Source organism: Diabrotica virgifera, chromosome 2 (genome assembly GCF_917563875.1).
Source record: "Diabrotica virgifera virgifera chromosome 2, PGI_DIABVI_V3a".
In the NCBI taxonomy this organism is placed as follows: Eukaryota; Metazoa; Arthropoda; class Insecta; order Coleoptera; family Chrysomelidae; genus Diabrotica; species Diabrotica virgifera.
Genome location: NC_065444.1, coordinates 282,472,582 through 282,497,212, shown reverse-complemented (window position 1 = coordinate 282,497,212; position 24,631 = coordinate 282,472,582). Strand labels below are relative to the sequence as shown.

The following is a 24,631-nucleotide window of genomic DNA, read 5'->3' as shown; positions in this document are numbered from 1 at the left end:
CTGACTGCGTTATCAAACATTTCAGTTTACATATTATGAGTACCTAGTAGTATAAAATAACTTCCAGAAAAGTGATCCACGCAGTACTCGTGAAGTTGAAGATATGATGAGCCCAAAGCATTTGACTTTGCTTCGCTACCTGATTTATATTTGTTTAACATTCAAGTAAGTCTTAAGTCTTCAATTTACACACAACCAAACGTACCTATATGGAATCATCTGATATTTTTTTTTGTATTTTAAGCGAAATAAAGCTGAATTTAATTTTCTTTCATTGCATCTCTCAGTAGCCTAACTACAGGTTACATAACCAAATCAACATACCTGCAAGCTGTTAAAGTTGATTGGATGAAAATTAAAAAAAAATTTACCGATCATAATTCCTCCCCAGAACACGACCCTTCCTCTTTTATATTTGTGAACAAATCTGGCAGTTTTACATATTCTACTTTCGTTTGAAAATAGCCCACTTTTTTCCAATTTCCAATGTTGCAGTTTTGGTGTTGAAGACACTGATTTACGTGATCAATCTTGTATTGCCTGGTTAACTCGGGATCCCGTAACTTTCTCCTGATATATAGTCCTTGGGCACGGCAACTCTTCTTTTTATTGTTTCAACTAAAATTTTTACACCTATAGCTTCCAAAGGTTGCAGGTTTCAAATAAACTGCTCGTCAAAAGTTAGGGATATAGAAATTTATGCTGATTTTCATAGTTGATTTTTTCGCGAACAGACGGATTCCGCTATTTTTTTTATTTTAGATTTTTCTTTAGTATTTACACAATTGCGAAAAGGTTTACTCAAACTTATTTCTTGTACTTATACCGGGAGCAAAAAAAGAAATGTTTTTCTTATGTTAAGTTTGAGACACCCTGTAGGGAGAACGAGGTACAAATGTGAGTATACATCAGAATCGTATTGTAGTCTTATGTTTTGTGAACATGTTGTTTGAATGTCCCTGATATCTTTAGAAACAAAAAAATAGACGTTTTTGTAATTTAACATGTGTTTTAACCGAAACAAAAGTTGAGACACCTTGTAGGAAGAAAAAGGCACAAAGGTGAGTATAACTCGATATTATGTTGTAACTAGACCGTATTACTCTTTAATATGTGTTTCTATGTTTTACATGTGTGATGTGATGCATGTCGTCAGTTAAAACACATATTAAAGAGTAATACCGTCTAGTTTCTTTGTTATTAAAGATATTAGAGAAATTAAAAAAATTAAATATTCACAAAATGTGAGACTACAACATTATAATATCGAGGTATACTCACCTTTGTGCCTTTTTCTCCCTACATGGTGTCTCAAACTTTTGTTTCGGTTAAAACACATGTTAAATTACAAAACCGTCTATTTTTTTGTTTCTAAAGATATCAGGAACATTCAAAAAACAAAATGTTCCCAAAACATAAGACTACAATACGATTTCGATATATACTCACATTTGTACCTCGTCCTCCCTACAGGGCGTCTCAAATTTAACATAAGAAAAACATTTCTTTTCTTCCACCCGGTATAAGTACAAAAACAAAAGTTTGAGTAAACCTTTTCATAACTGTGTAAATAGTAAATACTAAAAAAAATCTAAAATAATAAAAAAAATTAGCGGAATCCGTTAATCTGTTCACGAAAAAATCTACTATGAAAATTCAGTAGACTTTTATATATCCCTAACTTTTGACGAGCAGTTTATATGGTGATTCCATATAAGCTTAGTTGAGTATATTCTTATTAGGCTGTTGTTATGGCTAAACTATTAAAAGTGCAAAAATAAATATTTTTGGATTCAAACAGGTTACCTTGATTATTAATAAAGAAACTTTAGTTGTAAATAAATATTATTTTTATTATCTTTAATGGAAATAAACCACAATTTTAGTTGAAAGTGCGTTTATTTTGACGTTGCGATTTCCACTTCGAGTTTTATCGTATTTTAATTTTTGCTTTCAGTACTTTCGTTTTCAGACTTCTGTTAAAAGCTATTAAAAATCTTTAGGTACCTGAGGGTAAGCCAAATTCAGTAATCTTTTAATATCGGTTTCAACTTCTACAGGCTTTCGTTATATTTTTGATATCGAACTTTCAGCTTACTTTTGAAAAGCTGCTTTAGAAGCTGCTAGGTATATCTTATCTTTACTACACCTGCATCTTTAAAGCTTGAACGAGAGAAGTGCATCCTGAGGAAGAAATTGCAAGTTTCCGTTTCTTTCTCAGGCTATCATTTGCTCTAACTGCAGCTTCGCATTTAAAACGATAAGCTTCCCATGTTGTTTAACCATCGAAGGTGGGTGATTTTAAAATTTTACTACATACTTCTAATTGCGCCTGGTTTACCTAAGGAGGATGATGAAGCTGTTTGTTTAGATTCAACATTAGTTATATGAAAACATTATTAGATAAAAAAGTTTGGGTACCAATTTTTCCTTCTAACTCAGATATTTGTTGTATTTTTTTAACGTTTTGTTGTTCTTCTTTAATAGCCATCCGCGACGAAGATTGTAAATCATCATGGCTCTTCAAACCTTCGAAGCAGCTGCTCTGAACAGTTGACTTGAGCTGCAACCAAACCATTCTCTCAGGTTCTTCAACCAGAAAACGCACCTCCTTTCTACGCGACTCCTACCCTCTATTTTTCCTTGAATTATGAGTCTCAAGATGTTATATCTTTCGCTTCTCATTACTTGTCCGAAATATTGCAATTTCCTTTCCTTTATTGTGTTTTCTATTTCCCTCTCTCTGCCTATTCTCCTTAACACTTCTATATTCGTAGCTCTATCTATCCATGAAATCCTTAACACTCTTCTTAATGCCCATATTTCAAACACGTTCAAAAGTCGATTTATTGCATTTGCAGCTCCATAGTGGAACACCCTGTGTACATAACATTCAATTAGTTTTATTCTGAGGGTCAATGTTTTTGTTGTTGTACATAGTTATTTTCTAGATCGGTTTTTATATCTTTCTATTTTTCTTCTACCAGTACTTAAAGAGAGAGAGAGGGAGAGAGAGAGAGAAATCAAACAGTGAGCGTGAAATCGGGAAGAATGTAAAAAAGCTGTAGAGACAGTTTCGAGGGCATAAAATAGAAGAAGATGCGCTGATCGGATATCATTAACTTTTGGCTAATAAACGCAAAAGTGCGAAATACTCCATAAGGTGGGGAGGCAATAGAGAGGGATAGAATAAAATAAGGATCAATTAATTTTATAAAATTTCTTTATTTATAACGGAAATAATTTTTTCGGATTTTTACTTTGAATATATTTGGCGAATTTTTGTAGATCATGATCTAGAACAAATATTGCAGAATGTAGATCAAAATGTTTAAAATGGTAAATCTACCTTGACATTTTTATCAATTTTATGTAAATCATTTTTATCTAAATTTATTTAAAATATCTATGACGTTATTTATTATGTTTGTAAAACATTTAATTTATGTACAGGTTTTTGCGAGGTAAAGTACAGTGATACCAAATAAAAAAATAAACAAAACATAATTAAATTTCAAAATACAACATTTAGGGGAACTCAGGAAATATAGATAAAGGATGACAAAGAATAGAAGATATTAAACCGGCAGCAAAAACCACAATCCCAAGAAGAACAAAATAACTGATAATGAATGATTTGATGACGAATGTAAAGAAGGTATCGGGAATAAGAGAGCCGAAGTAAACGGGAACTAAAGAGGATAATAATGAATGGGTTGCATGTGTGAGTCCATACTAAATAAGTAATGAAATAAAGACGTTTTACACAAACAATTTTATTTTACAACTGACGACCGGTTTCGCTGTCTATACTTTGCACAGCATCTTCAGGTCCCGGTTAAAAGTAAATTAAATTACATGATTCCGGTCATCCCTTATATCTGTTACAGTTCAAGTTGATTATCCAGTTGGAGTTAACTATTCCTAGTCCGAGTCAACTCAAACGGCTGGTTTCAATAAAAGTTGATTATAAATATAAAAGGAAGATTTTTATTCAACATTTACTAGTAAAAGTAGACTCCAACTAGTTAAAGTATACTCTTCCCAATGCCATTTAGTAAAATTTGATTCACACAAACAACAGATTCTAGAAATTAAATGTTACTGGATATTAGGCCAGGAAATGAAGCATTTTGCCTCGCAATTTTTTCGTTTATCATGGATTAACTTGAAATTTTCACAGAAGGTAGGGAATAGCCCAAGGATCATTTTCTATATCATGCTGCTGTACGCTAAAACCGTGGAGATGGTTGCCATCCCATCTCGAGGGCTGGAATTTTTCATTACATTTTAACCAGGGAAATCGATGAAAAATGTAATTCTAAGAAAAAAATGTTCTTTACGTTTTCTTCGTAAAACTAATATTTTTCGAGTTATTCGCGGTTGAAAGTAACAATTTTTCGACGAAAAAATCGACTTTTTTAGAGGGTTTTTTGAGAATAACTCTAAGAATAACTTTGAGAATTTGGCGAATGGATTTAGTGTCCGCAGTCATATAAACCCAAATAAACAAACGACAAACAACTTTGAGAATACTGTTAATAAAAAAACTGTAGCGTTAAAAATTGTATCTTTTAGAAACACAAACACTATCCTTTTTTTTATAATTTTTCTATAAGCAAAACATACTGAGATACATGTTAAAGGTTAGCTTTTTTCGTCAAATGCATAATTTGAAATATTCAAAGCCAAATAACGGAAAAACTTTGCATTTTTCGAGGAAAACTTACAGAATATTTTTTTAAGTATACAATTAGACCTTTCAAGTTTCTAGCATAAAAATTGAGCGACTTATGATTAAAATAAGGTCGGTGCCTACTTTTTTCTACGAAAAAATCAGTGAAAACAACCCCCTAACAACCCTCCTAATTAAAATTGATCTTCGGCCTTCTGTAATTTTTTTTATATAGGGTGGGCCAAAGAAAACAGTCCACCTCGATATTTGGCAGTCCCCCACCCCTTTATTTAAATAGGGAACAGGGGTCGTGTGCTAGCTCATTTGAAAGGTTATTCAATTCTCTATTCAGTAATATTAACATTGATATAATTATTTATACAGGGTGTCCAAGAAAAATTATTTTAAATTGTATTAATTGACACAAAAAGAAGAATGTATGTAATTTTTTAACTCAAAATACATTCTACTGCCGACAGAAAACAAAAAAAATATTTATTTGATAAATAAACATTGTTTATTGCTTAAATTCAATATTCAACCTACCAAGAGGCAGATGGGTGGCAGCTTGAACATTGAAATTAAGCAAAAAGCAATGTTTATTTATCAAAAAACATTTTTTTCTGTTTTGTGACAGCAGTAGAATGTAATTTGAATTAAACAAATTACATACATTCTTCTTTTTGTGTCAATTAATTTAATTAAAAATTTTTTTCTTGAGCACCCTGTATAAATAATTATGTTAATGTTTATATTACTGAATAGCGAATTGAATAACCTTTCAAATGAGCTAGCACACAACCCCTATTCCCGATTTAAAAATAAGGGGGGAGTGGAGTGGAGGGGTTTAACAAATGACAGATGTATGTACCGTAAAAATGTGTCCCGCGTAGATCAGAAATCGACCTGTTTCGTCATTTCTTTAAAATCTAATAAATACTTCCAAATATCGAGTTGGACTGTTTTCTCTGGCCCACTCTGTATATGTATTATCAACACACCCAAGAAGTTTGACCTATTTAAAATTTAGAAAAATTGGAGTTTAAAGATAAAACAATTTTTTGCAATTTCGTAATTTTCACCATTTTCTTCAGAATATCTCCGAAAATATTAGAGATACGAAAAAATAATAAAGTACATATTAAATTATATATTTTTTAATAACTAAAATTAACCTGTGCAAAGCTTTTCTTTACAGTGAATATTTAGCGAGGTATAGCTGCTTAAAACCTCTATTTACAAGCAAACCTTCTTATTCGAGCCCTTTAAACTCACCCCACTTAAAAACTAAAGGATCTTATAGAATTTAATTTACATAGTCTTATAGCTATAAGATAGCCCACCAGTTATAGAAAAAGACGAAGATGACATCGATCTCGATAAAGATGACTAAAAAACTATTTGTATTTTTATTTTTAAACTCGTATTTTTGTGCAAATAAATGTTTTTCTACGTATGTAATTCTATTTTTTTTTCTGTATAGATCTATTAAAATACTTATAAAAATTGCAATGCTATTAAAGGTGATTTTTAAGGGTTGTAATATTATGATATTATATTTTAAAGCATAAAACATTCATTATTTAACCAATCAAAACAAAATTTTACCCATATTAAGGTTTACAATGTTTTTATATAATTTTTGATAATAAGGGGTAGTTAACACCCCTAAAAATAATCAACGCCCTTGAGCATGAATAGAATATGAAGTACAGGGCGAGATGATCCCAATCCCAAATTTTTATGCAAATCGATGCAAGCCGAAATCATTCTTTTAGGATAAAATAATTTTTTTATATGTATATAGCTCCAACAGGGGTGGTTTTAGTAACAGAGTGTTACTAATATCTTTGTCTAATGCCTGATTGCACCAACAGATCTTAAACTTAAGACGTGCCTTAAGCTCAGCTTACTAAACATACGCATTGCACCATTGAATATTGGATTAATTTTCAGCTTGCCACAATGGACTGTCACGTGGATTACATCTTAAACTTCGTGTCAGTAAAGACGTTAAAATTATGGATCTATAAGCTGAACTGGGCTAAGCTGGAGCCTAAGATTTGTTGGTGCAACCAGGCAAAAATAACTCAAATCAAAGTATTTATTAAAAATTGTTGACTAATTTTAATACTTTTATTTGCAGTCTCGTAGCTGCCGAAAGTCAGGAACTTCATTATAATAGAAAATTTCCAGATGATTTTTTATTTGGCGCAGCTACTTCAGCGTACCAAATTGAAGGTGCTTGGAATGTAGATGGAAAAGGAGAAAGTATTTGGGATACTTACGTTCACAGAGTACCCTCCCCAATTAAAAATGGAGATACTGGAGATATTGCATGTGATAGTTATTACAAATACAAAGAGGATGTCAAACTTGCTGCTGACCTCGGTATAAAACTATATAGATTTTCGATATCTTGGCCAAGGTAACTTAGAGTCTAATTAAATTTCTACATTAATCATTTACACTCAAAAATATAAGTATATTTTTTCCATTTTATCTTTGCCCATGCATCATGATTCATTTTCAAACAAGTTAAATCAAAACTTAAAGTGAAACGTACGTCGATGTGTAGTATCATTGATACGTACTGTCAGTGGTAATAATTAGGAAATGGTTATTATTCCGTGGACGTCTTTTATAAAGTTATTTTATTAGATTTAATAGTACCTAAGGTTGAGAAATACAAAACTATCGAGAGACTTACATAAAAAACAATTAATATTTTTAATAGGGAAACAGTACTATAAGTGCAATTTTTTGACAAATTGAGTTATCAACACTACGATACTACTAATATTCGTCTTTGTCTTGAGACCGAAAAGTGAGAATTGCAACTCTTCCTTTGTTTAACTGAAATATTATATTTATTTTTTTATAAATATAAAACCAAATAAACTTTATTGATAAATAAATAAAACTTTATTGATTTATAAAACTAAATAAGAAATAAATTCAAATAACAACCAACAAATCGGCTAATGTCACTGTCACTTAAAACAAATCTTAAAATCATAAACGTCAATAGGGCTTTTCATTCACAGTCATTTGTTTCGAGCTTCTGTCATATGTCGTATAATCCGTGTATATTAATATTATACACAGATTATACAACATATGACAGAAGCTCGAAACAAATGACAATCGATGAAAAGCCCTATATTCATAGTAAACAAAGGTATCAACGACATGCCATATTGTTTATCCTTGTTTAACTTATTGTGGTTTCTATGGACAAGCGACTTAATTTTGTGTTACTACATAGTTTCTGTAAGTAAAAAAGAGACCTAGTATAAAAAGTAATTCGTGAATAATTTCATGCATGGGAAAAGGAGTGGAAGAACTTTATGTATATTAGCAGCACTAATATTTTTTACAATTTGCATAATACTGATAAGGAACATAAGTTTTAAGCAAATTTATAACCGATTTAGATATCTAATCTACAGTCAAGAGTCAAATTCAAATGAAATCGCGAAAAATTCCTAGAATTATGTCTGACAAGTAACGTCTCACTTTTAGAATAAAATTTCATATCCTACTGAATTAAAACATGTCTCGTCAAGCAATTCTAAGTCATGGTTATCATAATAGTTCCAACATACCCTGGAGCAGATATTAGATATGAATGATCATATGATCCCAACACTTCAGATACCGACAAGGGTCAGGCTAAAACGAATAGAGAAAAAACATCAGCAAAATAAAATGTTGAAAAAACGTGGAAATTTTTGCTTGAACGTATCACCCAGATATTAGAAGAACATAGTGTTACAAATAGATACAATGAGTTTCTGAAACTGTTTTCTTGTGGCATATATAAGTTAAATATTGTGTTTACAGTTGAGTCCGCGAGTCTTTACCCGTGCGTCATTAATACCTGGCGAGATAAAACACATACTTTTTATCTAGCATCATTCTCTTCCACGCATGAAACTCATGACAAACCAGCTGCCGTTTGTTATTAAGTAACAACACATGTTATTTTTATGAACCATCTAGACTCAATGCATTGAAAAGAGATAGGTACAAAAAAAGACGATTCGGTATGTTTTCATATTTTAAGCACAATTTGTTTGACGTTTCTGCTTTGTTTATTTTTGTGGCTGTCAGTCAGTTGAATTTTTTGCGGTTTTTGTCTAATTTTTGCGTTTTGAAGTTTCTTTATATTACACAAACAGTTGTTTTCACAACTAATTTTATATTGGGCTCTGAAATTTTAAGGTAAATAATTGTATTTTGGCAATTAATATTTAAAACATACAAAGCTAACGTCACTCACACAGTAAAGAAATGATTGTGTTTAGATTTCAGGCAAAGTGAATAAAATAACAAAAATAAAATATGTTATTGAATTTTTTTATAAATTGTTTATTTATTTATAAATCAATAATAATAAAATAATTTATTAAGCTACTTCAAATGTAGCTGTAGGTAATTCTGCACAAAAATTTTGAAGCAAAACTTACATTTGACATTCTATATATTTGATAACGTCAAATTTTAAAATTAAACCCGTAATCGGAACAGTAGCCACTTTCTGTCAGTTGTTGTTACGAGAAATAAATTTCCGACTTATTTCGTATGCTTTAAATGATGACGCACGGGTAAAGACTCGCGGACTCAACTGTATATGGGATTTGCCACAGTCGTTTGTAATTTACTTATTTTCAACTCAAAATGATTATCGGATTAGCCCTGGGGGCTTATCTTTATCTCCATTATTAGCTGATATATTCTTGGAGGGTTTAGAACAAAATATTGTATATGAACAAGACAAACAACTCAAAGTGTGGTGGAGATATGTGGATGATGTATTCTCCATTTGTCCTCATGGACCAGAAGCATTGGACAAAATCCTGACCGACATCAACAATAAAGAAGAATCAATCAAATTTCCGTTAGAAAAAGAAACAAACAATTTCAATTCCATTTCTGGATGTGCTAATCACCAAAAAAGATCAACGACCAGCGAGCAACGTTTACAGAAAGTCAACCAACACCAACAGATATTTAAATTTCCATTATAATCTCAACATAAACATCAAAAAAGAATTATCAAATCATTATATGATAGAGCCCCTGACATCTGCTCAGTGGCAGATACAAGGGGTATCACGGGGATCATGACCTCCCCCCCTCCCACAGGCGAAAATAAATATCAATTTACTAATCTTAAAAAAAAACTAAAAAAGAGAAACCTAGAGCCATCAAACAAAAAGAAATTTTGGGCCCATCCAAAAAATAATTGAAAACTCACTTATCCTAGGAATGGTAAGACTAAGTGACCTTGCATCGGAGAAAAGTAATTAAATTACCCTCAAGATCCATGAACCCCTCATCGAAAAAAATTCTGGATCCGCCACTTCACGTGCTCCAATGAAAAGGTATTTCAGAAAGAAAAAAAATTGTATGTCTATTATACGTAGTAGAAATAGAAAATAAGTCTTCTAGAAATCTATTAATTTTTACTTTAACGTTCCTCTTTTTATTGATTGTTTTTTCATTTCATCTATTAATATTAAAATGAGAGTTGTTAAGACAAAAGTATTATTTTTACAGTATTCATCGTCAATGATGTTACAACCCTATAAAAGAGCCTCGACCTTCCGAAGTCTATTACGCCATTCATTTCTATCCATTGCCAACTGTTGCCAGTTTGCTGCGCCTATTTTTCTACCATCCTCATCTACACCATCCTTCCATCTGAGTTTTGGCCTACCCCTATTTCTACTTCCCACATGTTGTGATATAAGGATTCTTCTAGAAGAGTTGTTCTGCCGTGATCTTGCTAGATGTCTAGACCATCTTAGTCTTCCCATTTTCATAAGAGATACTACGTCTTTACCACCAAATATGTTTATTTCTGTGGTATATCTCGTAGTTATATCTCATCCTACTCTGAGGCCCTACAGGAGTTCATGAACAGAATCGCAGAAGTCAGTCAGAGATACGGACTTTCACTAAACACTAAGAAAACAAAATGTATGATTATCTCTAAGAACAAACAGCAATTTGGACGAATCAGTGTGAATGGTCAACAAATAGAAAGAGTAAAAACATATACCTACCTTGGTACGAACTTCAATGAAAATTGGGACCATTCTATAGAAATCAAATGTAGGATAGAGAAAGCAAGATCTGCATTTCAAAAAATGGCAAAGTTGTTCAAATGTCATGATTTGTCGATATCCATAAAAGTCAGATTACTACGATGTTATGTCTTTCCTATACTGTTGTACGGAGTTGAGTTGTGGACTCTCACAGACGCCACCTGCAAGAAAATTGAGGCTTTTGAGATCTGGCTTTATCGTCGGATCCTAAAGATATCTTATACCGACCACATTACTAATGAGGGTGTTTTGCTGAAAATGCAAAAAGAAAAAGAGCTGTTAATCAAAATGAAAACAGCAAAATCGAATACCTCGGTCACATCATGAGGAACCGTGAAAGATATGGACTGCTGCAACTGGTCTTACAGGGAAAAGTAGAGGGAAAGCGAGGACGAGGAAGGCGAAGGATTTCGTGGCTGAAAAATCTACGTACGTGGTTCAACACAACCACTACAAATCTTTTCAGAGCAGCAGTGTGCAAAGTACAGATTGCCATGATGGTCGCCAACATCCGAAACGGATAGTCACTACAAGAAGAAGAAGTACATCATCCTCCAAACATTATTTTCACAGATGCCACCGAATATTCCTCTCAGGATCCTTCGTTCAAATATAAGCAGAAGGTTTTCATATGCCTTGGAGATGATCTATGTCTCTGATCTCTATGTCAACACTGGTTATATAAGGGTTTTGTATATGGTTATTTTTGTTTTTTTTTTTGATTAAGTTTCTGCTTCTCATATGTCTACTCAGTCCAAAATAGCATTTGTTTGCTAGGATTATCCTTCGCTTGATTTTTTCCTTCATGACGTTTTCCTTGGTGATCAGGTAGCCTAAGTATGTGAATTTGTCCACTACTTCTAGGGTAGAGTTATCAACTGTGAATTGGTTATCGATGTTTCTGGCTCTATTGTTAGGTGTTGATGCTATCATCTTAGTTTTCTCCTTTTACTTGCAGGTCCATATTTTTTTAGGCATTTGAGAAGGTGGTATATATTTCTTGTAGCTTGCGTATTGTGCAGGCAACTAGGTCCACATCATCTGCATATGTCAAAATTTGGGAAGATTTATTAAAAATATTTCCTCTCTTGTCTGTTTTAGAGTATTGCCTACTGGAAAAGCCGACAATATCAGTGAAGCTGGTCTCAATTATTATAAAAATCTAGTTAAAGAAATTCGTAACTACGGCATGATTCCAGTCGCTACTATCTACCACTGGGACCTTCCTCAGAAGCTCTATGATGAAGGTATTCATTGGAGTAATGTTAGTTTGGTACCATATATTGTAGACTATGCAAGAATTGTTATAAAAGCGTTACCTGACGTAGGATATTGGGTTACCATCAATGAGCCAAAACAAGTCTGCCGTATCGGATATGGTGCCACTATGCTAGCGCCTGCTTTAAACAGCAGTGGGCTCTTGGAATACGATTGTGCCTATGTGCTTGTTAAATCCCATGCTGCTATTTATCGTATGTATAAAAAGGAGTTTCCCGATTATAAAGGTAAATATAAAAAAATTTGCAGCCCCTACTAATATTAGAACACTCTAATATAAAAGATGTTTAAACCTCTCTCAAAGTCAATAATCGAGATATTATTAATTCTTGGATTCAGTGACCCCATGTTATGCATGTTGTAATTTAAAGGTATATATAAAAAATAACCCTGGTGATATAGATTATTGTGGTAAGTAGGTATTTATTAATGTAAAGACGATTGCGACATGCTTGGGCTAAGTCGTTACAAATTATCGTTGATGTTTATACTCGTAGTTTGAATACCACTAAATAAAGTATTGTAATCAGATGGGAGAAGTTTTATTAAACGTTTAAGTATTTAGTACATTTTATTAATTATTATTAATTTAATCTTTTAGCGAAAATGTCCATAGTCATAGATTGTCAATGGATAGAGCCACAAACAAATGCGCCTAAGGATAAAGATGCCGCTGAACGACAACTTCAATTTGAAGTAAGAATTTATAAACTTAACCGCTATTTTGATAAGAATAATCAATATTTTACTGGTTCGGTATATGACAGAATACCTAAACTTGTCTTCTTCTTCTTGTGCCACTTCAATCGGAGATTGGAAATCATCAAGGCCTCACCTCGTTTATCCTGACCTTGTTTACAGCTGACCTAAAGAGTTCATTAGTGGTGCAGCCAAGCTACTCTCTCAAATTCCGCAAACATGACATTCTCTATGGCCTGGATTCCGTTTTCCTTCTATTTTTTTTGCATTATATTTTGAAGTACTTAATGCGTATTTATGTCCTCTCATCAGGTGACCCAAATATTCGAGTTTTCTTCGTTTTATCGTTAACAATATTTCTGGGTCTTTCCTATCCTTCGTAATACTTTAAGGTCTGTGACTCTCTTAACCCAACTTATCTTCAGCATTCGACGGTGGCACCAGATCTCGAAACTTTCAATATTTTTTATGTTGTTCTGTTAGAGAGTCCAGACCTCTACAGCGTATTAAATACGTAGCCTCTTAGCATTCTTAATCGTAGAGGGATGCTTATATTTCTGTTGCAGAAGAATTTTCTCATCTTTATGAAGGTGGAACTGGCAATTTCGATACGTCTTTTTATTTCATTATTTTGATCTCCAGTTTCGTTTATCAAAGTTCCCAAGTATTTGTAACTTGATACTTTTTCAATTTGAATGCCGTTTATACTAATATGTGCTGGTTATGTCATGAAGACCATATACTTGGTTTTTAATATTGATATTCATATATCTAAAGTTGTACTATCCCTATAAAATTTTACCGCATTTTTATATACTTCGCCTGTTCTTTGTCTGTCTCTTTGTCACTTTGTCCTGGAAAAATCTTGTACCTAATCGATTTTAAACATACGTACTTCCCGACTAGCTATTTCTTCAGAATAGCTCAGAACTTGATGACAATGCAATATTCAACAGCTTTTACGTGGATGCATTGAGTTTTATTTGGAATTTTAAGCCATTTTAAATTTTTCTATGGTAAAATTCGTTCTCACTTTCTCAAAAGATGACGCTACTAGTTTTCTCAATAGAAGGCGTTACTTTCTATGTCATGTAAAATTTTTTATTCATTCAAAAATAAATATGTTATTAAAATTAATTGTGTCCTATAAATAATATAACCGTGGTATTATTTTTTATAAAATAAAAGTTATATAAGTTATTTTTTATAAAAGTGTAATGATTCTATTATTTTGTGATTGTCAATCAGCGAGCTTGTATAGTATCTATGGACCTTTATTAGCATTAAATTAAACTAATTATAAAGGATGTCACATTTCTCATTAAATAAAGTATTTTTCTATGGATGCTATACAATGTGCAATTTCTCTCAATACTTATATACATTCTAAACGAACAATTTCTCACGCAGTGAGAAAAGTCGGCCATTGCAGCGAGAAATATTTTTTCTCGCGGGTTCTCCATACATATGGTCACCGTTTCCATGGTAACATGCACAATACAAACACAATTATTGTTGTTAAACAAAATGTGTTGAAGCAATACTTACCAGGAATTACCTTTCAAATATGTTCAAATATAACTGTTACATAATTATAATTTTAAATAAATAAAGTATATAAATAGTTATTAAAAATATTAAATACTTACATAAATATGTGTATATTTATTTTATTTTAATTTAGGCATATAAGATACCTATAAGCACCTAAATTATTTATTTTTGAAGTTTGAACTCTTGACAAAAACGCATCCATAGAAAAAGTACAGTGTACAACACGTGAGAAAATTACGTATTTCTCCCTCGCTTGATTTACGGCACTCGGCTCGTGCCAACAGACTTTTGCGCTCGTGAGATATATGTCTTTTTTCTCACTTGTTGTACAATATACCATTAATCATTATATATTTTAGTGTGGCTTATATTTCAATCCCATCTTCAATAATGGTGACTGGCCAAAAGTAGTGAAAGACAGAGTAGATTTTAGAAGTTTGAAAGCTAACTTAACTACATCCAGACTCCGAGCTTTCACTGAAGAAGAAAAAATATATAATAAAGGAACATATGATTTTCTGGGATTAAATCATTATTATACTATGTTAGCTAGGGACGAAGCAGAAGAAGCGCCATTTAATGAAACCAATTATGAAAATGACGTTGGAACTGTTGACTCATTCGATCCCAAATGGGTTGTAGAATCAAATGGATTATTTGTGGTATGTAACATAATGTTTTTCTATGTAATTATCATTACAACAATTATATCTCAACATAACCTATTTTTTATTAAGATTTGTAATACTGAACCAATCTCACAGTTAATTTTTTTTATAAATGAATTGCCTATTTATGAACATTATTTAATTTCATTTCTATCAAGAGAATAAGGGAATTATTTCTATCAAGAGAATTCTAATAAGGGAATTAAAGTTAACGGCATAATTGTTAATAACATCAGTTATGCCGATGACGCAGTGATAGTGGCAGTGACAGATAACATCGAAGATATTTCTTTTAAATGATTTAACTCTTGCAAGTGATGCTCGGGGTTTAAAAATAGATATCAAGACGGCAAATGCAATGATTATAACTAGAAATATTTACCTCAACGCAAAAATATATGTATCTGGAGCAGAAATCGAACAAGTCAGGCAATTTAAATACTTGGGTTGTCTGCTGAACAAGGGGTTGGACCCTGAGAATGAAATGAAGAGCAGAGTTGAACAAGCCAGAAATGCTTTTTTAAGGCTTCGTAAATTTCTGACTGATCGCAAGTTATATTTCAACTTCCAATACAAGATGCTAAAGTGTTACGTTTGGCCTGTGCTCTTGTACGGAATTAAATCATTGACGTTAAAGGCCAGTTCCATTAACAAACTTGAAGTGTTTGAAATGTGGTGCCTGCGTCGAATGCTTAGAATATCATGGACGGAGAGAGTCAGCAATGATGAAGTACTAAGAAGAGCGAGCTTACAGGATAGGAAACTTTTTAATCATGTTAAAAGTAAGAAGATTGCATACTTGGGGCATTTATTACGAGGAAAGCGCTACACATTTCAGCAACTGATACTCGAAGGAAAGATAGAGGATAAGAAGGATCTGGGACGAAAAAAGATGTCATGGCTGCATAATATTCGCCCATGGACAGGAATCCAGAGCTATAAAATGCTTCGTAATGCTGCTGAAAACAGAATTATTTAATCCTGAATATCTAACATCTCATGTGACAAGACAATGTATGATGGACGCCTACGCAGAAATGCACGGCACCTTATGAAGAAGAATAATATGTTTAATCATTTTAATTGAACCTTGAGTCTCCTCGTGGTATGACGATGATGACGGAGCATCATCCCCTTCCCCTCCCCGTTGCGGAGATACCCCATAGCGAAAATGGTCTAACTGGCTGTGATCAGTATGGATTAAATCTCAACATTATGAAAACTAAATGAAACATCCTGTAAAAAAATCTAAAAAAATGCATACATGATGACGGTATCCAAATCGGAGATGCAGTTCTCAACAGAGAGGGTAGTAACTAGTAACGGTAATAACAGTATACCTACTCAGGTATCAGTTTTATCATCATTGTGCCTCAAGATATTATTTCTAATTATTTATTTTCTTGATTGCTTTTAAAGTACTATATGATTAGCACGCTAATAGCCGGCAAAATAACGCAAAAGATGGAAAACATAACACGTTGTACAATAAAAAGAGATCAAACTAGTAGAAGTGTAAAATTATCGATAGGAACCTATATAAGTTTACATTAAATTACACAGTTTCCCACCTTTAGACGTCTGTGACAGTTGTCATGCTCCTTTGATACGTCTAAAGGTGGGAACTTATGTAATGTTATGTAAATTAATAAGTTCCTATCGATAATTTTACACCCCTACTAGTTTCATCATTTTTCATTTCACAACGTGTTATTTTTTCCATGTGTTGCGTTATTTTGCCATTTATTAGCGCGCTCATCACTGTATACTACATATATTCTAATTTTAGATAGTTCCTGGTGGTGTGTTTAAAATGTTGAAATGGATTAAACAGAATTATGGAGATCAAGATATCATAATAACTGAAATAGGAATGAGCGACAATGGTACTTATCTCAATGACAAAGATAGAATAGATTTTTACACAGTGAGTAAATTTACATATAATATATTTAATGCAGCTTATGGGAAGAATTAAAACAACTTACCATGTTAATATGTATAAGAGTTCAATACTGTTGGAAAATCAACTGTATTTTTATAAATTTGTATTATTTTAAATGAACTTACCGCCACCCCTTTATATCGCCAGATGTCCGAATACCTTATGTTGTTAAAGGCCAGACTTCCTTGTCTCAGATAGCTTTCGTTTCCTCACGAGATCTCTTGGATTAAAAATCGATGGAACGTAAAATTCTGGATGTGAGCCTTCAAGACCACATAACAAACCAACAAATCAGGCAAAGATCCTCAAGACGTCATCGAAAGAGCTACGACGCTTAAGTTGAACTGGACAGGGCACTTAGCTAGAACACAAGATGAATGGTGGACAAGACGAATCATGGAATGGAGGCCCAGAAATCACGTTACTATATAATTAACTTTCCCTGGGAACGAAATAATACGTTCCATAGTACTGTGCAGGACGGTGATCGTTACATGTACGTTTCTCAGTCGTGTTGAAACAAACCTCATAAAAAGTGTAGGTATCGGGAAAGTGGCTACAAAGCGGCTAAGTGTAGAGAACACTTGAAATAACTGAGTGAGGCCTATGTCCAGCAGTGGCTGATTGATGATGATGATAACATTGGCACTGGTCTTATCATTGTGTTGTAGAGTACTTCTTACCTAGTCGCTTAATAATTATTTCAAACGTTTCTAAATCTTTGCTATACTCTACAAATGTTTAATACATGTAGTTAATATTTACGTTATTTTTAGGAATACTTTTGCAACATCCTTGAGGCTATGGATGAAGTTAAAGTTAAAGGAATCATATTGTGGAGTTTAATGGATAATTTCGAATGGAATAGTGGCTACACGTAATAAAACTCATTTTAAGTTTAATTTTATATGCTGAATGCTGATTGAAATTAAAATAAGTGAACCCAGAAAAAATACTCGAAACAAATGACTTGTTATAATGTATCAACATAGAACAAACACTATAACATTAGAAAATAGATATACTATGTTTTTTAAGCTACCTTCTGTCTGTTTTGTTCCTAGCAATAGGTATATCTGTTTGCTCCATCTCGTTCCCAAGTGGCCTAGTCACCACAGCCTGTTTATTTTGATGGACCTAACAAGACTAGTCCAGGGCGCATCTGTTTTGAGATGGACGTTGAGAGGTAACTCAAATTTTTTTGCAGAAATTGCTTGAAAATAAATCAAGTAATAATATTTGAGTTATCCTCCCTCTCAAAAAGGTCCGGAACATTGTTTAAATAATCAAAATGTCAAAAAATTAAGGAAAAATTCGATTTTTTCTTGGTTTTTTGATTATAACTTTAAAAGTATTCATTTCCGAGAAAACTTGTACTAACATAAAAGTTGCGTAATTAAATTTCCTACAATATAGAATTGGTTAAAAATTTCAAAAATAGTTACCCTAGTTGCAAAATAGCAATAATTGCGAAAAAACCATACAAAAACAAGTATTGGCCTTTTACGTTTTTCAACCATTTATGCTACACTTAGGACCTTTATATTTCACCCAGAAAAACTTTATGATACAGTAAAACAATGCTGTAAATTTCATTAAGATCGGTTCAATAGATTTTGCAAAATAAATTTTGAAATCCAGCTTTCGCAAAAAAATTCATTTTTTCAAAATGTTACAGGACTGAAAATAAAGCAGATAGCAAGTTGAAATTTTTTTTTTGCTTATAGAAGTGTACTGTACCTTTCATTTGCAATTTGCAAAATTAAAATCGATTAATTACCACGGCGTCAGGAAATTTTTTAAATAAACAATATTTTTTGGCGCTACGCGCATGACAGCGGTGTTCGATTCACACAAGTGGATTTCCACCAAAATTTCTTCCAATGTTTATCTAATATATTATTTTCTTACTCTATATTTTGTTGTATTTTAATATTTTAATTCCACAAAAATCAAACTAATTTTATTATTGTTTGTGAAATATTGTTTAAACCATTGCATTTGTTTAAAAATAATAAACTTTTATTTTTTAAGTTAAAATATATGAACAAAGAAAGTTTTTGCTAATAAAAGTGAAATTTCAAAGGATAGAGTATGTGTTTTTATTTTGCAATAAACAAATTTATTTATTTATATCGAAATTTAATAAAAATTAAAATGTATCAATCATTATCAAAGATCATTGGAATGCCCAATCAGAGCAAACTATCCGCTGTCCTGCGCGTAGCACCAATATTTAATGTTTATTTAAAAAAATTCCTGACGCCGTGGTGTTAATCGGTTTTAATTTTGCAGAATTGCAGATGAAAAGTACAGTAGACTTCTATGCGCAAAAAAAATTCAACTTGCTATCTGCTTTATTTTCAGTCCTGTAACATTTTGAAAAAATGAATTTTTTTTTACGAAAGCTGGATTGCAAAATTTATTTTGCAAAATCTGTTAAACCGATCTTAATGAAATTTACATTATTGTTTTACTGTATCATAAAGTTTTTCTTAGTGAAATATGAGGGTCGTAAGTGTAGCATAAATGGCTGAAAAACGTAAATTGCGAATACTTGTTTTTGTATGTTTTTTTTTCGCAATTATTGCTATTTTGCAACAAGGGTGATTTAAATTTTCAACTAATTTTATATTGTAGGAAATTTAATTACGCAACTTTTATGTCAGTACAACTTTTCTTGGGAATCAATACTTTTAAAGTTATAATCAAAAAACCAAAAAAAAATCGAATTTCTCCTTAATTTTTTGACATTTTGATTATTTAAACAACGTTCCGGACCTTTTTGAGAGGGAGGATAACTCAAATATTATTATTTAATTTATTTTCAAGCAATTTCTGCAAAAAGATTTGAGTCACCTCTCAACGTCCAAATGTACTAATATTTTTACAGATGCGCCTTGGTCTATACTAGGTTCGTGTCTAGACGATCTGCATCGCCTTTTGTTATCGTCCACATGTCTAACGCATAAGTGAGGACGGGCTTCATAAGAGTTATGTGTGTCAATATTTACGAACTCTTACTCTTTCGACAGTATATGTTCCAACCATTAGATCTTCGGGTTTTGCTAATTGATAATTACTTGTCACCTTCATAAACTTAGTTTTATTCGTATTAACGTGTAGCCCCTTTCTTTTTGATGCTGCTTCCAATGCCATGAACGATTGGACCAGGTTCACCTTTTTTCTTGCAATAATATCGATGTCTAAGTGTATTAATTGGAATACTGAATTGTACTACTGCTTTACTGTACACATCTATTGCTGTACACATCTATAATTCACAAACAAATGGTGATGATCAATTCCATACCCATATGTTTTTTTTTTCAAAGCTTGTTTTAGAAGCAGTATTGTCTTAGGACAGGAGGTGAACGTTGCAAATATTTCTACACGAGTGGCGTTCTTAGATATTTTAAAATAAATATCAGACGCCATCTAGTGTCCTTAAACAAAAGGAACAGATTAATGTAAAGCTCGTAGGTTGCTTCTGTATAATCTAGGTTGCGCTAGTTTGTGGAAGACTGCGTGATTGCGTATTAACCAGCCTTACACGAAAATGGTATTCTCTTCTTAGTCTTCTTCAACTTTCAAGCAAGGTCCGTCTGAAGAGCTAAACATAGCGAAACACGTTTCATGGAATGGCGAGTTAGACGAGATCTGAATATTCCGTTTCGTATATAATTTGCAAATTATTTTTATAGTGTGTTTAAAGTAGGAGGATACTGAGAACATCAGAAATGAAAACGTTGAGGTCAATAACTGGGAAAACACTAGAGGCAGAATACCGAACGACAGACTAAGAGATCTCTGTAACATACAAGATATAATACGGTGGGGAAGATAGAGACGACGAGAGTGGAGTCATGTGACGAGAATGGCCAGAAGTCAACAGGCAAGCCAACAGGCAAGAGAGGAAGGCCCTTTAAAAGGTGGCAGATAGATGGCAGTCAACATCACAGCTACGAATACAAGTTCAAAATCGGTTAAGAACAGGCCAATAGGCCTAATATAAGAAGAAGAAGGAGAGAAGAAGTTTAAAGTAAAAATTTACAACTATTTATACTTTACTAGCGTTCTTAGATATATCAATTAAATAGTAATAAAAGACGAACGAACTTCCAATTAGAATGTAAAAAAGGCAAAGTATATAGTTTCCGTAACCCAAAAGGCAGAAACAATACGATCAACGAAGTAAATAATATTATTAATCTGCGAATAAGAAGGAAAATATAGTGTAAGGCGTAAGTTAGGGATATGGAAAATTATGCTCAGTTTCATAGTTGATTTTTTCAGATTCCGCTAATTTTTTTTATTATTTTAGATTTGTCTTTACTATTTACAAAGTTGTGCAAAGGTTTACTTAAACTCATTTTTTGTATTTATACCGGGTGGAAGAAAAGAAATGTTTTTCTTATGTTAAGTTTGAGGCATCCTGCAGAGAGGAAAAAATACAAATACAATGTGAGCATACATCGAAATCGCATGGTAATCTTATGTTTTGTGAACATTTTGTTTTTTGAATCTCCCTAGTATGTTTAGAAACAAAGAAAATAGGTAGTTTTACTCCTTATGATGTGTTTTAACGAAAAAAAAAAATAAATTAACAATAAAAAATAATAATTACCAAAACTTTAAAAACAGAAAGTCACGTAACGTAAACAGCTCTTATCGACACCTGTAAGAGTTATTTGTCGACCAGGTAAGCGGTATGCACAGTGCAACATAAGAAAGACAAGAGTGTTTAATGGAGGCTCTGTGATGTAATGGGGTAAAATTTCCCTGAGAGTAAGTACGGATTTGGTATCTACGTGGAGGTTTTTAAATAGCTATAGGTACATTACATAGATTTGTTTGCTTTGAACACTCTGTTACTTTCGCACTATTTATAGGAAGTAATTTCATCTTAGTGGTATGATAATACAGCCTCCTCGCGTATCGCATGTCGTCAGTTAAAACACACATTAACATATTAAAGCGTAAAACCGTCTAGTTTCTTTGTTATTAAGGATATTAGAAAAATTTAAAAAGTAAATTGTTCAAAAAATTTGAGACTACAACATAATATCGCTGTATACTCACCTTTGTATCTTTTCCTCCCTTCAGGGTGTCTCAAACTTTTGTTTCGTTTAAAACACATGTTAAATTACACAACCCTCTATTTCCTTTGTTTCGAAAGATATCAGGGACATTCAAAAAAGAAAATGTTCACCAAACATCAGTCTACAATATAATTTCGATGTATACTTACATTAAATGTAAGTACAAGTTTTGTACTTCGTTCTTCGTACATGGTGTCTCAAACTTAACATAACAAAAACATTTCTTTTCTTCCACCCGGTGTAAGTACAAAAAAGAAGTTTGAGTAAACCTTTGCACAACTGTGTAAATACTAAAAAAAATTGAAATATAAAAAAATAGCTTAATCTGTTTACGAAAAAATCAACTATAAAAATGGACATAATCTGCTAACTTATACCTAGCAGTGTATGTACACATATAAAAATATTAACTAAACCTATTATTATATCTTTTTATCTTTTAAATCTTGTCTATATTAAATTGTAAGGAATTTAATTTTTTAGTGCTCACTTTGGGGTATATCACGTTGATTTTCAAAATCCAAACAGAACCAGAACCCCTAAAGAATCTGCAGGATTTGTGAAAAAATTATCCAAAGACAAAACGTTGTCTTGCGGTAATCCAAGTAAATACAGATCAGTTCCAATGGCACTTCCTAAATGGACACCAAATGCTAATGTTTCCATATGGAATAACGGTACTGGAAATAGAAACCATACAAATCCAGGAACGACACCAACTCCTTTACGTAATAATAACAATGGAAATGGCAATGGAAATAGGGGTAAAAACAAAGATTGTTAAAGTAAAAGATCCTATCAGTATTCTTTAAGTATCACAAATTACTTAAATTGTTTTGTTTTTTTTTTGTTTCAAAATTCAGAAGTTTACCATTGTTACTTACCATTGTTACATATTGTTATTTATTATTAAAAATTAATAAACGATTAAAATATATGTGTTTAGTAAAATTGATAGAGAAGTCAAAAGCAATATTAATAGGTTATTGATTATGTACTGTAGAAAGGAACTACAACGTTAACGGGGTTTTATTATTTGATATGGTCAATGGATCTCTATATATGAAAAAACCGCGGAGTGCTACCATTTACAGGGGTGCGTTTTTGAGAAATGGGTGAATTAGTCCCTGGGCACAGGTTACATTAGGGTGAGTTCTATGCACTTTTGGTACAAACATATCTACATAAAAATTGTTCCTGGTGAAATTTCCTATTTAAATATCACTTTTTAAAGTCAATGATACTTTTTTTTACAAAAATATATTCAAAAGAAAAAGCACAAAGAAACCCAAAAGAAAGAAATTTTGTTTTTTTCCCATAACTTTTGTCCACGAGGATATAGGTATAGACATTGCTTTACAGAAAAAAAACCTATACATTTCTTCTTTAAAATGTTGGTTAGTAGAGGTAATTAGGATTTATAGTTTTCGAAATATGATTTTTCAAAGTTCGCCACTCACAGCAATTTTGGGCAATTTTCCTTGTTATTTCGCACATATTGTTCTGTAACTTTTTTCTACGTAACTTGAGATATATGCAATGGTACATGTAATAGGAAGAGAGATGAATTACCTTTAAAATGGTCTACTGCATAACGTTGTGTGGCTTTTTCGAGATTTTATACCTTTAACGATTTTTCATATTTCTTACGATTATTTTTAAAATTTCTTATTATAACTTTTTTTCTTCCTCATTTAGGTATATATTATATAATAAAAAAGAAAGCTTATTTTGTTTCCTTTAAAACGGTGTATTATAAAAAATTCTAGGATTATTTTTGAATAAAATGCGCTTTATAAGATATGCTTTTTCAAAATGTAGTAAGTACTTGAAACGATTTTTGATTTGAGGATTATTTTTTAAATTTCTTATTATAACTTTTTTATGTGATTGTATGTTATGACTGAATTTTATTTTTTAAAGGCATTACTTTGGATCCACTTGACTGGGGCTGACAAACTTCAAAATATAGATTAGGTAATTCCAATATTTACTGTCAAAGCTCCTGCACCACAAGCTTTGCTTGAAAAAATAGCATGTAAATGTACCAAAGGATGTACAAAAAACTGCGGCTGTAGGAAGATAGGAATTAGTTGTTCAATATTCTGCAAAGGGTGCATGGGTATTAATTGTGAGAACTCTAAGCTAACTGAGGTGTCAGAGGAAGATATTGAAGCTAATGCTAACGAAGAGATGGACTATGATTTTGAAAATTTTTTAAATGTCAACGTTTAAATAATTTTTAACTAAGTTTTAAGTAATTTTAACTAAAGTGATGTTTTCTAAGACTAATGTTTATGTAATTTTTGTAAAAGAAATAATTTAAATAATACAGGTTAAAAAATATCAAAGAATCACTCGGTTTCAATTATTTAAATATAGATGAGACACCATTTTAAAGAACAGAAAGTAAACTCTCTTTATTGAGCAATATATAGTATATCCATGTACAAGAAAAAAAAGTTATAATGAGAAATTTAAAAAATAATCCTAAAATCAAAAATCGTTGCAGCTACTTATTACATTTTGAAAAAGCATATCTTATTTAAAAATAATCCTACAATTTTTCATAATACACCATTTTAAAGTAAACA

The 24,631-nt window shown here is 32.0% G+C and overlaps 1 protein-coding gene across 1 annotated transcript; it reads left to right on the top strand.

Moving 5' to 3' along the window:
- LOC126879922 (myrosinase 1-like) lies at positions 1-22,974 on the top strand. The gene is made up of 8 exons (XM_050643268.1): positions 1-165; positions 6,822-7,103; positions 11,893-12,296; positions 12,671-12,765; positions 14,682-14,984; positions 16,780-16,917; positions 17,712-17,812; positions 22,521-22,974. Exons 1-8 carry the CDS (start codon positions 104-106, stop codon positions 22,819-22,821), a joined length of 1,686 nt encoding a protein of 561 aa, XP_050499225.1. The 5' UTR covers positions 1-103; the 3' UTR covers positions 22,822-22,974.
- The last annotated feature ends 1,657 nt before the right edge of the window (positions 22,975-24,631 follow it).

What these genes read in the sequence shown, in the direction of transcription:
- LOC126879922 (XM_050643268.1), top strand. Translation starts at nt 104, where the DNA reads ATGATGAGCCCAAAGCATTTGACTTTGCTTCGCTACCTGATTTATATT. An exon ending in AACGACAACTTCAATTTGAA is followed by an intron (nt 12,766 to 14,681) that starts GTAAGAATTTAT and finishes TATATATTTTAG; the next exon opens with TGTGGCTTATATTTCAATCC. An exon ending in GAATGGAATAGTGGCTACAC is followed by an intron (nt 17,813 to 22,520) that starts GTAATAAAACTC and finishes TTAATTTTTTAG; the next exon opens with TGCTCACTTTGGGGTATATC.